This window comes from Hemitrygon akajei, chromosome 2 (assembly GCF_048418815.1).
Source record: "Hemitrygon akajei chromosome 2, sHemAka1.3, whole genome shotgun sequence".
NCBI lineage: Eukaryota > Metazoa > Chordata > Chondrichthyes > Myliobatiformes > Dasyatidae > Hemitrygon > Hemitrygon akajei.
The window spans coordinates 55,783,033-55,801,110 of NC_133125.1; the positions used below are offsets into that span (position 1 = coordinate 55,783,033).

The 18,078-nt window shown below is 41.5% G+C and overlaps 1 protein-coding gene across 3 annotated transcripts in view; it reads left to right on the top strand.

The window, feature by feature from the left end:
- plaa (phospholipase A2-activating protein) overlaps positions 1-18,078 on the top strand; it is a 56,057-nt gene that overhangs the window by 6,094 nt on the left and 31,885 nt on the right. For 2 of the 3 annotated variants that reach the window (XM_073072464.1, XM_073072454.1), the window contains exon 3: positions 8,192-8,385. The exons of the other annotated variant lie outside the window; for it this stretch is intronic. In XM_073072464.1, coding sequence (XP_072928565.1) covers positions 8,192-8,385 — 194 coding nt within the window. The remainder of the gene's footprint in view (positions 1-8,191; positions 8,386-18,078) is intronic. 3 annotated transcript variants of the gene reach the window in all.

Consider the following 18,078-nt stretch of genomic DNA (forward strand, 5'->3'; position numbering starts at 1 on the left):
ACCCAGACTGCAGAAGCAAGAGGTTAAAGATCTGAGTGAACACTCCAGCCAGTTGATCAGCACCTGTATTTAGTACTTAGCCAGTTACCCCGCCTGGGGCAGATGCTTTTTGTTGGTTCACTCTCCTGAAATCTGCTTATACGTCAGCCTCAGAGACTGAAATCACAGGATCATTAGGGCTGTGGGAGTTCATTCAAAGTGTATTTATTTTCAAAGAATGTATAAATTATACAACCTTGAGATTTGTCTGCTTATAGGCTGCCACAAAGCAAGATACCCAAAATAACCCAATTTGGAAAAAAGACACTTAATGTGCAGAGAAAGAGGGAAAAAAAATCATAAGACTATAAGAAATAGGAGTAGGAATAGACCTGGCCGGTCGAGCCTGCTCTGCCATTCAATAAGATCATCTCTGATCTGACCATGGACTCATCTCCACCTACCTGCCTATTCCCCATAACCCTTAAATCCCCTACTGTGCAAAAATCTGTCTAACATTGCCTTGAATATATGTACTGAGGTAGTCGCCACTGCTTCATTGGGCAGAGAATTCCATAGATTTGCCACTCTTTGGGGAAAAACAGTTCCTCCTCATCTCTGTCCTAAATTTACTCCGCTGAATCTTGAGGCTATGTCCCCTAGTTCGTTTCTCACCTATCAGTAGAAACAACTTTCCTGCCTCTATCTTATCTATCCCTTTCATAATTTTATACATTTCTATAAGATCCCCTCTCATTCTTCTGAATTCCAGTGAGTACAATTCCAGGTGACTTAATTGTTCCTCATAGTCTAACCCCCTCATCTCTGGAATCATTCTGGTGAACCTGCTCTGCACCGCCTTCAAAGCTAGTGTATCCTTCCTCAAGTAAGGAGACCAGAACTGCACACAGTAGTCCAGATGTGGCCTCACCAGTATCATATACAGTTGCAGCATAACCACCTTGCTCTTAAATTTAATCCTCTACCATTGAAGGCCAACATTCCATTTGCCTTCTTGATAGCCTGCTGCACCTGCAAAGCAAACTTTTGTAATTCATGCACCAGCACTCCCAAGTCCCTCTGTACAGTAGCATGCTGCAATCTTTTACCATTTAAGTAATAATCTGATCTTCCATTTTTCCTTCAAAAGTGGATGACCTCGCATTTACCAACATTGTACTCCATCTGCCAGGCCCTTGCCCACTCATTTAACCTAACTATATCTCTCTGCACAATTTGCTATACCACTCAATTTAGTGTCATCAGCAAACTTAGATACACTACACTTGGTCCCCTCTTCTAGATCATTAATGTATATCACAAACATCTGTGGGCCCAGCACCGACCCCTGTGGCACACCACTCAACACTGATTGCCAACCATAGAAACGCCCATGTATCCCATCTCTGTGCTTTTTATAGGTTAACCAATCCTCTATCCATGCTACTATATCACCCCCAACTCTCTGCATCCTTACAGATAAGTCTTTTATGTGGCACCTTAATCGAACACTTTCTGGAAATCCAAGTAAATAATGTCCATCTGTTCCCCTCCATCTACTGCACTTGTTATGCTGTATCCTCAAAGAACTGCGGTAAGTTTATCAAACAGGACCTGCCTTTGCTGAATCTGTGCTGCATGATGGATCCATTTATTTCCAGATGCCTCACTATTTCTTCTTTAATGATAGTTTTGAGGATTTTCCCAACTGCAGATATTAAGCAACTGGCTTATAGTTACGTGCCTTTTGCCTACATCCTTTTTTGAACAGTGGCATGACATTTGCCTTCCAATCTGCTGGGACCTGCCCAAAGTTCAGAGAATTTTGGTACATTATTACCAAAGCCTCAACAATAACCCCTGCCATTTCTTTCAATCCCTTGGAATGTATTCCAGCAGGACCAGGGGACTTGTCTGTCTTTAGGCCCACAAATTTGCTCTGCACTACCCCTTTAGTGATAGCTATTTTATCAAGGTCCTCGCCTCCCATCGCATCCATATCATCTCTCTTTGGCATGTTAGACGTGTCTTCCACTGTGAAAATCAACGCAAATTGTCATTCAAAGCCTCGGCCATTTCCTCATTATCCAATATTAATTCCCCCATCTTGTCCTCCATAGGACTTGTGTTCTCTTTGGCCACTCTTTTTCACTTTATATGATTGTAAAAACTTCTGCTATCCGTTTTTTATATTTTGTGCTAGTTCTTAGTGGTTCTTGGTTGCTTTTTAAAGTTTTCCCATTCTTCCAGTTTCCCACTACTCTTGGCGACTTTGTACGCATGAGCTTTTAGTTTGATGCCCTCCTTTAGTTATGCATGGCTAGCTCGTCACACCCTTTTTGTCCTTGCTTTTAACTGGAATATACTTTTGTTGAGCACTGTGAAAAATCTCTTTGAAAGTCTTCTGTTTCTCAACCGGTCCCGTCATATAGCCTGTGTTCCCAATCTACCCTATCCAACTCCTCCCTCGTCCTGTTGTAGCCTCCCTTGTTTAGGTTTAATACAATGGTTGTAGATTGAATATTGCACCCTCCATTTGTATGTGATCACTTCAAGACGATTGCTAATTTTACCTGTCTCATTACACAAGACCAGATCCAAGATACCATGTTCCATTATAAGTTCAGTAACCTGCTGTTTAAAAAAGCAATCATGTATGCTTTTTATGAAGTCCTCCTCATGGCTGCCTCGACCAACTTGATTCACCCAATCTATGTGCAAGTTCCCCACAGTAACTGCTGTTCCATTTTTACATGCCTCAGATATTTCTTGGTTTATTGCCTGTGTAGTGTTGTTATTCAGTGGCCTATATAAATTATATAGGCTCCCACCATCCCACCAGTGATTTTTTTTTCCCTTTACTATTCCTAAACTCTATCCAGATGGATTCAATATTCTGCTCCTTAGATCTTGTATCATCCTTCATTATCGCTCTGATCTCATCCTTAATTAAAAGCACACCCCACGTCACTTACCTTCCTGCCTATCCTTCTGTATTACCTGATATCCTTGCTTATTTAATTCCCAATCCTCTCCACCCTGCAACCACCCCTTTATATTGATCTGTGCCACAAGTTCATTGACCTTGTTACGAATACCAGAGGTATTCAGGTAAAGTACCCTTATGCTTATTGCGCCTTTAAAATTTAGTAATCTTTGTCTCTTGTGCTCTTGACTTTTCTGCACTCCACCCTTACTCTTTTTTTAAAATTTTTGCTTTTACTTTATGCACATTTTTCTCTTTTACTTTATCCATACTACTCCAATCTATTGAATCCAACCCCTTATTTAGTTTAAAGCCCTATCCACAACCCTAATTACACAATTAACCAGGATCCAGGTCCCATCATGGTTCAGGTGGAGCCCATCCCAATGGAACAATTTCCCCCTTCCCCAATACTGGTGCCAGTTTCCCGTGAATTCAAACCCACTTCCCCAACACCAGTCCTTTAATCACGCATTTAACTCTTTAATCTTCTTAACCCTGTGCCAATTTGCACATGGCTCAATACAAACATGCAATAACATTCCGAACCACATTGAGTGCATAGACTTGGAACCTGGAACAGCTGGAGTGAGCCCATAGTCTTGATCTCAGCGGGGCAATTTGCTGCGAAGTCCGCAGACACGAAGTGCATAGCAGCGGAAACAGTCTCAGCGCCTCAGAGAGAGGAGTAAACATCACAGAAGAGTGAGTGGAATCAGATTGACCCTTGAATTCAGTCCTGACACCCTAACTTTTCAGTTTATCGGGGCCGGCAAGTTCATAATGGTTCCTCCATGCTTTGACGGTCAAAGCAAGCGTAGAAAGCATTGAAAGTGAAAGTGAAAGTGAAGCCCCACTGTCACCTATATCGCTTGATTTTATTTTATAAGAGGTGATAGTCTTCTACAACTGTCACAACTATTGAGCATCCTTCATTGATTGAAGTTTAGTCTGGAATTGCCACTTCACCTATGAGATGATTTTCTGGAGATTGTATCTGGACCTCTTGCAGCTTTCTTGGTCACCAGACTTGAATGCCTCTGAACTGGCCTCTAGCAGATTGTGGATCTCATGGTTTATCCAGGCTTCTGATTGCGGAAGATTCTGAGTGATTTTGGGAGTACATACTCATCTACAGCTGTTTTAATAAAGCCGGTGACAACCATGGTGTATTCATTCAGGTTCACAAATAAGTCCTTGAACACGACCCAGTCCACCAACTTGAAGCAATCCCTTAGCTGCTCCTCTGACTCCTGCAACCACCTCTTTGTTCTAAACGCTGGAGTTTTGCTCTTTAGCTTCTGTCTGTATGGAAGAAGAACGCCAGCTAAGTAATCTGATTTACTGAAATGTGGTCTGGGCTTAGAATGGTAGGACATCTGCTGCTGCAGCTGAGATGCTGATGGTAATTGGGTAGGGTTTTCAAACAAGCCTGGTTGGAGTTTCCTGTCTATGATTTGAATTGCGTGATGATAGGCTGTTTCTTGTTTGGAGATGGCATCAGTATCTCAAGCGGTTGATTATAGTCGGCTACAGGAGGTACTTAAACTGTGGTCAGGATTATAGAGGAGAACTCTAGGTAAATAGAACCGATGGCATTTGACTGTTAGGTGTTCAGGGTCAGGTGAACACGAGTTTGATAAAACCGCTACATTAAAGCATCACCAAGAATTTATCATGAAATATACACTTATGCCTTTTCTGAATCAGATTTGTAAATAGTAGATCAGTCGATAATAAAGTTTTAATTTATATTCACAATCAAGTTAGGAGAAACTACATTGGATGACATTTAAAATTGAGGGAAATTATGTAAACAATTTTTTAATGAGAAAATTATGGAGAATTTGTTTAAATAAAACATGAGTTTGCAAGCATGCAGACCAATCTATGACATTATAATTATTACCTGGCCAGATAATGGCATCAAACAAATTTAATATTTTGTATTAGCAATATACACCGAATGATTGAGAGCTTGAAAAGGGTTTTAGGCATTTTTTGGATGTACGTGCATTCTGGTTAATTGGGGCAGCTACTTATTTGGTACAACTCTAAAGAATAAAAATTAATCAAGAAAATAGCCAGGATTCCCTCTGTTTATTTGGGACACTGCTGCTTATTGGAACAGTTTCTAACTAGTGTCAGTCACATAAACCTGTGTGGCTGTGTTGAAGTTTTAAGGGTATTGGGGAAGTAAGAAATGATGCTTGGACTCTTGTAAATAACGGGTTAAAGTTGGGTGCAAACTTATGTGTGCTCTGTTCTGGGTAGTGAGCGAACTTCTGCTTGTCCTTCACTAGTAATCCGCCTGCAGGCTGGTTTTAGATTAATGACTCAACAGATGTCTCCTGAGATTATGTTCTGGGGGTTGCATTCTGGTTATCGGTTGCACACATCTTGCCTTATGGTTTCACAAGAATTGAACTAAGTACCTTCGTTTGTTTAGGGAAAGGGAGGATTCACTGATAGGGACAGGAATGAACATCTGTAATTAAGTCAGGGCTTAGCAAAGGGAATAACTGATAAGGACTGGGCAGTACATCAATCTATAATTACCTTGATTTAGTGGACTCTCATATCTAAGCAAGTTTTGCCCCAACAGACTTGGTGGGAATACCAGTTGAATTAAGTGTCAAACACAAGGAAATCTGCAGATGCTGGAAATTCAAGCAACACCCGCAAAATGCTGGTGGAACGCAGCAGGCCAGGCAGCATCTATAGGGAGAAGCGCTGTCGATGTTTTGGGCCGAGACCCTTCGTTAGGACTAACTGAAAGGAAAGATAGTAAGAGATTTGAAAGTAGTGGGAGGAGGGGAAAATGTGAAATGATAGGTGAAGACCGGAGGGGGTGGGGTGAAGCTGAGAGCCAGACAGGTGATTGGCAAAAGGGATACAGAGCTAGAGAAGGGAAAGGATCATGGGACGGGAGGCCTACGGAGAAAGAAGGGGGGGGGGAGGGGAGCACCAGAAGGAGATGGAGAACAGGCAGAGAGGGGGAAAAAAAACTAAATATATCAGGGATGGGGTAAGAAGGGGAGGGGCATTAATGGAAGTTAGAGAAGTCAATGTTCATGCCATCAGGTTGGAGGCTACCCAGCTGGTATGTAAGGTGTTATTCCTCCAACCTGAGTGTGGCTTCATCTTGACAGTAGAGGAGGCCATGGATAGACATATCAGAATGGGAATGGGATGTGGAATTAAAATGTGTGGCCACTGGGAGATCCTGCTTTCTCTGGTGGACAGAACGTAGGTGTTCAGCGAAACGGTCTCCCAGTCTGTGTCGGGTCTCACCAATATATAAAAGACCACACCGGGAGCACTGGACACAGTATACCACAGCAGCCGACTCACACGTGAAGTGTCGCCTCACCTGAAAGGACTGTCTGGGGCCCTGAATGGTGGTGAGGAAGGAAGTGTAAGGGCAGGTGTAGCACTTGTTCCACTTGCAAGGATAAGTGCCAGGAGGGAGATCGGTGGGAAGGGATGGGGTGGGGGATGAATGGACAAGGGAATCTCGTAGGGAGCGATCCCTGCGGAAAGCAGAAAGGGGGGGGGGAGGGAAAGATGTCCTTGGTAGTGGGATCCCATTGGAGGTGGCGGAAGTTACGGAGAATTATACGTTGGATCCGGAGGCTGGTGGGATGGTAGGTGAGGACAAAGGGAACCCTATCCCGAGTGGGGTGGTCGGCGGATGGGGTGTGTGGGAAATGGGAGAAATGCGTTTGAGAGCAGAGTTGATGGTGGAAGAAGGGAAGCCCCTTTGTTTAAAAAAAGGAAGTCATCTCCTTCGTCCTGGAATAAAAAGCCTCATCCTGAGAGCAGATGCGGTGGAAACAGAGGAATTGTGAGAAGGGGATAGCATTTTTGCAAGAGACAGGGTGGGAAGAGGAATAGTCCAGGTAGCTGTAAGAGTCTGTAGGCTTATAGTAGATATCAGTAGATAGGCCATCTCCAGAGATGGAGACAGAAAGATCGAGAAAGGGGAGGGAGGTGTCAGAAATAGACCAGGTAAATTTGAGGGCAGGGTGAAAGTTGGAGGCAAAGTTAATGAAGTTAACGAGCTCAGCATACGTGCAGGAGGCAGCGCCAATGCAGTCGTCGATGTAGCGAAGGAAAAGAGGGGGACGGATACCCGCATAGGCTTGGAACATGGACTGTTCCACGAAGCCAACAAAAAGGCAGGCATAACTGGGACCCATGCACATGCCCATGGCTACACCTTTGGTTTGGAGGAAGTGGGAGGAGTCAAAGGAGAAATTATTGAGAGTAAGAACTAATTCGGCTAGACGGAGGTAGTAGAGGGGAATTGGTTAGGTCTGGAATCCAAAAAGAAGCGGAGAGCTTTGAGACCTTCCTGGTGGGGGATGGAGGTATAACTGAGGCAGCTGCTTAATTGGGTCAAATGTACTGACCCTGCTGTGTCCCAATTAACCGGAAACCAATGTATTTAATTTTAGTGGCATCAAATTAGCCACGTTGGCCAGAACATTCCTGATTCATTGTCTGGGCTACTTTGAATTTTCTAATTTTAGCTAGCTGTTACAGAGGAAACCAAGACTCTGGCTTAAAAGAGATAATTATCTAATGCTACAACTTTGTGTAGACTATGTTGGTCATTACAATTTTCTTGTTAGCAGTACTTCATTCCTTATTTTAAGAGGAATAGAGCCCAGCATCTATTTAATATAGAATTATATTTAGCAACAGGCAAATTCTTGGGACTCAACAAGTCAGGCAGCATCTGTGAAAGGAAATTGGCTGTCAACATTTCGGTCTGAAAGATAGAGCAGAGATGACCAAATATGAGCATTTTAGACTCTGTGTCTCGTGGGAATTAGGTGATCTGTTTTTTTTCCTGTTTTCAATTGATACTTCCTACATTAATGACCAGAAAATGAATTGGCTTTACGTCATACGAAGTGTAATTGTGACTTGAAACTTGTAGTACAAAACATATTAGAAATGTTTGGTTTTAGTATGCAAGTATTAAAATGGATCTCAGGGTTGTATGTAGTACAATATATTGGACATGTATGTACTTTGGTGATAAATTTACTTTGAACTTTAAAGTTTTACTATTTACCTTTCTTTGAAAGATTGCTCAGGCAAACATGATGACAATTTAGTATCCTAACATTTTGAATATTTAACTTTAGAAAAATTACCTACGTGATTTGTTGTTTGAAGCATTCCCTTGTTTGTAATTGGATTACTCTATTTTAGTCCCAACAGGGGATTTACAGAAATGCACTGTATGAATGGACATTCAAATTTTGTGTCCTGTGTGTGTATCATTGCACCCAATGACACATATCCTCGAGGACTCATTGCAACAGGAGGGAATGACCATAACATTTGTGTTTTCACATTGGATAGCCCAGCACCACTGTACATTTTAAAAGGTCATAAAAATACAGGTAAAAATCATTATTTTTAGTATTTGGTTTAATATTTTAAATAATGCTTATTGTGAACTTTTGGAATGCACAATTAAAATTGCTTATTTGCTGAGTTGACTTGTTATTGTTTCATGTTGTTACTGTTTCATGATTCAAATTGATGATGCTTTAGATGAATGTATTAACTATGCAGTTAAATGCAGCCTGATTTTAAACTGTTTGAAGTTACATTGTGGGCTGCTGCTGAAATTCAGTAAAGGAAACTTAGGAAGGCTAATGGAAACGTGATACTAACATGGTTTTCAACTGTTTTATTCAATTTTTCTTGAAAGGTTCTTAACCCATCACCATCAAGTTGCTTTAGTATCTTGTCCCAGTAGTGTAGTAAAAGTCGACACATTGCTCAGATTTCTGTCATATGCTTTCCAGTTCACATGCACGATTTCTGTTTGGGGTTACTGAAAATCAGGACCAGGCGATCTAGGGTATTGAAGTAACTTGTGGTGTTCTCAGTGGAAAAGCTACCTTCGTGTTTTATTGTCTTAGTGAGCAGTGCTCTTTGGCAGTAATTTGGAGGTCATCTGTTGCAAATTTCTGCTGTTGAAACATTTACTGGTTGCATTAAATTTGAGCAATTATTGATTGGAGAACTAATTTAGAATGATTTTCAATATAGTTCTTTGCCAGCATTTCACTGTTTCAGGAATTTTAAGCACAATATTTTAGAATACCAAAGTTATCCTGAAATTATTATCTTATATTTAAGAATCATTTTTATTATCACTAAAATGATGTGAAATTTCATGGCAGAAGAAATAATTATAGTGCAAAATTCAAGACCATAAAATCGTGAGTCATCGGAGCGGAGTTAGACCATTCCACCCGTCGAGTCTGCTCTGCCATTCCATCATGGTTGATTTATTATCCCTCTCAATCCCATTCTCTTGCCTTCTTTCTGTAACATTTGACACCCTGACTAATCAAGAAGCTATTCAACCTCTGCTTTAAATATACTCAATGACTTGGTCTCCACAGCCGTCAATCGCAATGAATTCCACAGATACACTGCCCTCTGGCTAAAGAAACTCTACCTTCTTTTTGTTCTAAATGCATTAGGGTTTGGGTCTATTCTGAGGCTGTGCCCTCTGTCTGTAGACCAGGGGTTTCCCAACCTGGAGTCCACAGACCCCTTGCTTAATGGCTTTGGTCTATGGCATGAAAAAAGGAGGGAACTCCAGTCCCAGACCTACCCACTATAGGAAACATCCTCCCTACGTCCACTCTTTTTAGGCCTTTTAATATCCAATTGGTTTTAATGAGATTGCCCATTCATCCTTATGAACTCCAGCAAGTACAGGTCCAGTGCCGTCAAATGCTGCTCATCTGTTAATCCTTTCATTCCTGTAATCACTCTTCTAAACCTTCTCTGGACCCTCTCCAATGCTAGCACATTTTTTCTTGGATAAGGGACCCAAAACTGCTCACAATATTCCAAGTGCAGCTTGATCAGTGTTTTGTAAAGCCTAAGCATTACTTCTTGCTTTTCTATTCTGTAGTCCTCTCGAAATGCTTGCTAACACTGCATTTGCCTTCCTTACTACTGAGTCAACCTGTAAGTTAACCTTCAGAGAAATCCTGCAAAAGGACTCCTAAGTGCCTCTGATTTTTGAATTTTTTCTCAGTTTAGAAAATAGTCACCACCTTTATTCCTTCTACCAAAGTGCATGGCCATATACTCCTCTATACTATGTTCCATTTGCCCATTACTATGTTTCCCTGCCCATTCTTACAATCTGTCTTGAGTCCTTCTCCAGACTCCCTGCTTCCTCAACACTACCTGGCCCTCCACGTATCTTTGTATCATCCACAAACTTAGCCACACAGCCATTAATTCTTTCATCCAAATTATTGACATATAATGCAAAAAGGAGCGGTCCCAACACTGACCTCTGTGGAACACCACTAGTCACTGGCGGCCAACCTGCAAAGGATCCCTTTATCCCACTCTTTACCTTCTGCCAGTCAGCCAATCTTCTAACCAAGCTAGTGTCTTTCCTGTAATACCACAGGAACTTCACTTGTTAAGCAGCCTTGTGTGCAGCACATTGTCAAAAGACTTCTGAAAATCCAGGTAAACAACATCCACTGACTCTCCTGTCTATCCTGCCTGCTTTTTCCTCAAAGAATTCCTGTAGATCTGTTGGGCAAGATTTGCCCTTGAGGAAACTATGCTGACTTTAGCCTATTTTATCATGTTCTCTCCAGTACACTGAAATGTCATCCTTAATAATTGCCTCCAGTTTCTAACCTACCATTGAAATCAAGCTAACTGGCTCATAATTTTCTTTCTTCTGCCTCACTCCTTTTTTTGAGTGGAGTGACGTTTGTAATTTTTCAGTCCTTTGGAGCCATTTCAGAATCTAGTAATTCTTAACTATTTATTTATTTAGCAATGTAGCATGGAGTAGACCCTTCTGGCCCTTGGAGCTACGCCGCTCAGCAACCCTGATAAACCCTAACCTAATCACAGGACAATTTACAATGACCAGTTAGCCTGCCTAGTATGTCTTTTGACTGGGTGGAAACCAGTGCACCCAGAGAAAACCCACACATTCCATGAGGAGGACACACAGAATCCTTGCAGAATGGCACCGGAATTGAACTCCTACCTCTGGAACGCCCCAAGCTGTAATAGTGTTGTGCTAACTGCTATGCTACTGTGGCAGAAATGGTAATATTAGCAAAGATCATTACTAATGCCTCCACAATCTCTAGCTACCAGTCCATCCGGTCCAGGTGACTTAAGACTTCAGACCTTTCAGCTTCCTAAGCACCTTCTCCTTAGTAATTGCAATTACACTCAACTCTGCCCCATGCAGAGTTCCTTTCCACTCATCCTCCCTTTGGAATACTACTTTATCTTTGGGGTGTATGTAGCTATCCTGTGCCTTCCAAATTGTCTCCTGAAATTCCAGCCATTGCTGTTCTGCCACCATCCCTGCATGTGTCCTCTTCTTGTCAACTTTGGCCAACTCCTTTTTCATGCTTCTGTAATTCTTTTAATCCACTGTAATTCTGATACATCTAACTTTTTCTCCCCCTCAAACTGCAGGGTGAATTCTATCATATGATTACTGCCTCCTAAGGGCACCTTTACTTCAAACTCCTTAATCAAGTTTGGTTCAGTACACACTCCCAGTCCAGAATTGCCTTTCCTTTGATGGACTCAACCATAAGCTGCTCTGAAAGCCTGCTCTTGTAGGCATTCTACAGATTCCCTCTCTTAGGATCCAACACCAACCTGTTTTACCTAATTTAGCTGCATATTGAAATCCTCCATGACTATTATAACAATGTCTTTCTCTCTCCCTTTGTAATTTGTATACTACATCCTGGCTACCGTTCAGAGGCCTGTATATAACTCCCATCAGGGTATTTTTAACCCTTGAAGTTTATTAACTCTACGTACAAGGATTCTATATCGTCCAACCCTAGTCATCTCTTTCTAAGGAATTGATTACATTTTTTACCAACTGCCCCTCCACCTACCTGCCAGTACTTTTGATACAAGGTTTATCCTTGCATGTTAAGCTCCCAACTATAATCTTTCAGCCACAACTCAGTGATGCCATAGTGTCGTATCTGCCAATATCTAACAAGATCATCTGCTTTATTCTGTATACTGGCATGCATTCAAATATAGCACCTTCAGTTCTGTATTCACCATCCTTTTTGATTTTGCCCTGATGTTACACTTTATCTCATCCCACTGGCTGTAATTTTGCCCTGTCATCTGGTTGTCCTTCCTCTCGTCCTGCTACACACTGCATCTACTTATATACCAACTGCCATCCTCAGCCTTATCATTTCAATTCCCACCCCCCTGCCAAATTTGTTTAAACCCTCACCAACTGCTTGAGTAAATGCTGGCTGCAAGTGTATTTGCCCCTCTTTGGGTTCAGGTGTAACTCCCTTTTTGTACAGGTTATACCTTCCCCAGAAATCTGAAACCCTACCCCCTGCACCAATTCCTCAGCCACACATTCATCTGCCAACTCATCCTATTCTTACTCTCATTGGCATGTTACACAAGCAGTAGTCTAGATATTCCTGCCCAGGTCCTGTTTTTCAACTTTCTACCTAACTCTAATTTTTCTCTGCTGGACCTTCTCCCTTTTCCTACCTATGCTGTTGGTACCAATATGTTCCACAACTTCTGTTTGCTCCCCCTACCCCTTTAGACTGCTGTGGTCTGAGACATCCTGACTCTGTTATCTGGGAGGCAACATACCATCCAGGATTCTTTTTCATGCTCACAGTCTCCTGTCTGCTCCTCTAACTATGAAGTCCCCTATCATTACTGCACACTTCTTCTCCCCTGTGCCCTTCTGAGCCACTGTATCAGCCTTAGTGCCAGAGACTTGCGGCTTCTCCCTGATAGGTCATTCTCCCCCACTCCAACAGTAGCAGTATACTTACTATCGAGGAGATCAGCCAAAGGAGTACATTGTACTGGTGGGGTTGACTGCCTCCCTGTAGCTCCTATCTATCACCTCCTCATTCTCTTGTGTGAGCAGAAGGTCATGGAGTTGCAGCTCCAGTTCTTTAACATGGTCTTTAAGGAGCTGCAGCTTGATACACCTCATGAAAATGTAGTTAGTTATCAAGGGGACTGTATGTCTCCCGGAGTTCCCACATCTCAGACAAAGAACACGTCACTCTGGACCTATTCTCAGCACATTATATGTTCTACTCGAAAAAGAAAGAGAAGACAAAAACTTAGAACCTCCACCCGTCCTTGCCTAAGCTTGTTGAGCCAAAGCTGCCCACTCTAATGGTGGCTGCTCAGCTTACACCTCCCTTTTTGTATTGGCTCAAATTATATTCACTCCCAATGAGGACTTGTTCCTTTCAAGTGGGTCCCACCTTCGAACAATGCCCATCTCATTTGTTGCTTCCTCCCAACAAGACTTACTCTTTTCAAATGGAATTAAGGGGTAATGTTCATGGAATTTTCAGAAATTTGATGGTGGTATGGAAGAGTGCATACCCCAGATTGTGAGGATCCTTAATGATGGATGCTGCCTTTTTTGGTGCACTGTTCTGTGAAGATGTCCTTGATGGTGGGAAGGGTTGTGTCTGTGATCGAACAGGCTCAGCCTGTAATCTTCTGAACACTCTTGTGATCCTGTTCACTGGAGTCTCCAGTATCAGGCTGAAATTCAACCAGTCAGAATGCTGTCTACCACACATCTATAGAAATTTGTAAGTGACATTACCAAATTTCCTCATGCTCCTATTTAAGTAGAGCTGGTACATGCCTTCTTCATGATCACATCATTGTGTTGAGCCCGGGAACTTGAAGCTGCTAACCCTTTTCATTGTTGACCTTTGAATGAGGACTGGTGTGTTTTCTTCAGATTTCTCCTTCATGAAGTCCACAATTAGTTCCTTGGTCTTGTGATGTTGAGTGTGAGGTTGTTGTTGCAAGACCACTCAACCAGCTGAATTTTCTCATTCTGGTAAGCCTCTGCATCACATCTGAGATTCTGCCAACAAGAATTTGTGGCGTAAAATGGTTAACATTTTTACTTAAGTATAAGGATAGTAATAACCATGAGGGAGGAGTTCTAACAAATTGTAAGGTGCATTTTACACACCTGGTGTTCATTTCAAAAAAGCCTTGTTCAACATCAGATTTGTTTTAGGATACAGGCAAGTTTGCTGATGACACCATGGTTGTTGGCCAAATCAAAGGCAGTGACAAATCAGAAGGCGATTAACAATCTGGCTGAATAATGCCACAACAGCAACCTCTCACTCAATGTCAGAAAAAAAACAAAAGAGCTGATTATTGACTACAGGAGGAAACTGGAGATCCATGAGCTAGTCCTCATTAGGGGGATCAGATTTGGAGAGGGTCACTAAATTTCTTGGCGTGAACATTTCAGAAGTTCTGTCTTGAGTCCAACACGTAAGTGCCATTACAAGGAATGCACTGCGTGTCTCTATTTTCTATGAAGTTTGCAATGTCATCTAAACCTTTGAAGAATCTTCTATAGATGCACAGAAGGGAATATCGTGACTGGTTGAATCACAATTTGATTTGAAAATATCAATGAACTTAAACGGAAGCACCTATAAAAAGCAGTGGATGCAGCCCAGTCCATCACAGTTAAAAGTTCTGCCCACCATTGAGCACATCTACAAGGAACATTGTTGCACAAAAGCAAAATCCATCATTACGGACCCCCACCATGTTCTCTCTCGTTGCTGCCATTGGAAAAGAGGTACAGGAGCCTTGCATCCAATACCACCAGGTTTGGGAACAGTTATTACCCCTCAGCCATTAGGTTCCTGAACTAGAGTGGATAACATCATTCACCCCAACAGAACTGATTCCACAAGCTATGAACTCTACAACTCATGTTCTCAATAGATCTATCTATCTATCTATTTATTTTTGTTTTATTTTCCTTTTGTATTTGCGCATTTTGTCGCTTTTTGCACATTAGTTGTTTGTCCGTCTTCATGGGTAGATTTTTATTGTGCTTTTTTTAAATCTGTGAATGTCTGTAAGAAAATGAATCACAAGGTTGTATGTAGTGACATATATATACTTAGCTAATAAATTTATTTCGACTTCTGAAAAGCAAAGGGACAGATGGATGTGTAGTTTTTAAGCATCCAGTGTTTTAATATAGTATTTTAAGCATTATCTCGGATTAGGTTGCAATTATTATTAAATCCTGAGTTTTCAGAGCTGAGAAAGAGAGGAGTGACCTTGGAAATCTTTATGAAGATAATATTTGAGTGAGTTCTAAAGTGATAGATTAGGGGCAACACAGTATTGTGAGTGATAGAGCCACTGCCTTGTAGATTGACCTGAATTCAGTCGACTTATGTGGAATTTGCTAATTCCCCTGTGACCACATGAGTTTCTAGATAGATAGATAGATACTTTATTCATCCCCATGGGGAAATTCAACTTTTTTTCCAATGTCCCATACACTTGTTGTAGCAAAACTAATTACATACAATACTTAACTCAGTAAAAAAATATGATATGCATCTAAATCACTATCTCAAAAAGCATTAATAATAGCTTTTAAAAAGTTCTTAAGTCCTGGCGGTAGAATTGTAAAGCCTAATGGCATTGGGGAGTATTGACCTCTTCATCCTGTCTGAGGAGCATTGCATCGATAGTAACCTGTCGCTGAAACTGCTTCTCTGTCTCTGGATGGTGCTATGTAGAGGATGTTCAGAGTTATCCATAATTGACCGTAGCCTACACAGCGCCCTTCGCTCAGCTACCGATGTTAAACTCTCCATTACTTTGCCCACGACAGAGCCCGCCTTCCTTACCAGCTTATTAAGACGTGAGGCGTCCCTCTTCTTAATGCTTCCTCCCCAACACGCCACCACAAAGAAGAGGGCGCTCTCCACAACTGACCTATAGAACATCTTCAGCATCTCACTACAGACATTGAATGACGCCAACCTTCTTAGGAAGTACAGTCGACTCTGTGCCTTCCTGCACAAGGCATCTGTGTTGGCAGTCCAGTCTAGCTTCTCGTCTAACTGTACTCCCAGATACTCGTAGGTCTTAACCTGCTCCACACATTCTCCATTAATGATCACTGGCTCCATATGAGGCCTAGATCTCCTAAAGTCCACCACCATCTCCTTGGTCTTGGTGATATTGAGACGCAGGTAGTTTGAGTTGCACCATATCACAAAGTCCTGTATCAGTTTCCTATACTCCTCCTCCTGTCCATTCCTGACACACCCCACTATGGCCGTGTCATCAGCGAACTTTTGCACATGGCAGGACTCCGAGTTATATTGGAAGTCTGATGTGTACAGGGTTTCTTCCGGCTACTCTGGTTTTCTTGTGCATTCCAAAAGTGTGTTATCTGTCAGGTTAATTGGTCATTGTTAATTGCTCGTAATGAAATATGATCTGTTGAGAATCAATGGAATTGTGGAGAGAATAAAATAGGGTTATTGTAAGATTGGTATACAGTGCCTTGAAAGAGTATTCAGCACCCAGCCCTTTGTTCGCATAAATAAGTATTACAATTAGGGATTTTGATCAATTTATCTGAGAATTTTTATTTGTGAATCACATGCTTCCTTTCTCACAGTAGAGCCCAAACAATAGGGAAAGTTGTAAAGCATGAAAAACTGAAATGGGAGCAGGTCAAAAGTATTAATCCTCCTTTGTTCAGTACTTAGTTGAACCACCTCTCACAGCTATTACAGCTGGTAATCTTTTTGGATAAGTCTCTATTAGCTTTACCCAATGTGATGGAGCAAGATTTGCCCATTCCTTGCAAAACTGCTCATGCTTTGCCAGGGTAGTAGCGGAGTGGCGGTGGAAAGTAGTCTTGTGGTCTTGCCAGAGATGTTCGATCAGGTTAACGTCAGGACTCTGGGCCACTCAAGGATGTCAGTTTTCTTCATTTGAAGCCACTCCATAGTTGTACTGGCATTGTGCTTTTGGTTGATGTCCTGCTGAAAGATGAACTTCCTCCCCAGTTCAAGCTTTCTGTCAGAGGCTGTCAAGTTTCTATCTAGGAGTTCGCTCCATTTAGAAGCATTAATATTCCCATCACTGCTGACCAGATTTCCAGTCCCTGCTGTTGAAAAGCATCCCCATTGCATGATGCTACATTCCCCAGATTTGTGCTTCTCAACTATCATTTCCCTGACTTGCCTTGAACATTCTTTTGTCTTCATTTTGGTTTGGTCTGTTGAAAATCTACCATACTGTTGGACCTTATAAAGAGTGGGAGTACTTATTGTTATGAATTCATTGAAAACAGGTAATCCTTCAATTTTTTACATCAACAAGTTGGCTGAGTTGGTAAAGTAATATATTGCAGCTGAGGAAAGTGAGCATAGGGGATGATTTTTTTTTAGCCTCACCATTTTAGTTTTTAAATTTTAATAAATTGTTGACAGGTTTTTGGAATTTTTTTTGATTTGACATGATGCACAATGTTTTGTAGATTAGCTCAAAAATCCCACTTCAATGTATTTTAAAATTAGAAAACGAGACAATAAAAAATATGAAAATAGTTGTGGGGACTGAATACTTTTAAGGTACTGTAAATATATGCTTAATGGTTGGTGTGGACATGGCGGGCCAAAGAACCTATTTTCATGCTGTGTGCCATGTTACCGCCAAGATTAGGTATGATAGTTACATTATGGAAAATTGTGTGGTTGATTACATGTGAGAAAGTTTTCTTGAAATCATCGTGTGCATGTCCAGAACAAGCCCCACCAATGAAATAGTTTATATCAGCCATGGTAGTTGGTTAAATTACACAATCCTCACCCCTCTATCAAATTTTCGCTAACATAAAGAACATTAATTGCTCTTGAGAGGCAAAGAGTGGGAATAAAGGAATGCTTTTTCTGGTTGGCTGCTGGTGATTAATGGTGTTCCATGGGGGTTTGTGTAGGGACTACTTTTTATGTTTTATGTCAATGACTTGGACTTGGACAGATTAGGAGAATGCATAAAGAAGTGGCAGATGGAATACAGTGTCAGGAAGTGTATGGTCATGCACTTTGGTAGAGGAACTAAAGGAGTTAATTATTTTCTAAATGGAAAGAAAATTCAAAAATTTGAGGTGCAGAACAACTTGGGAGTTCTCGTGTAGGATCCCCTAACTGTTAAATTGCAGGTTGAGTCAGAAC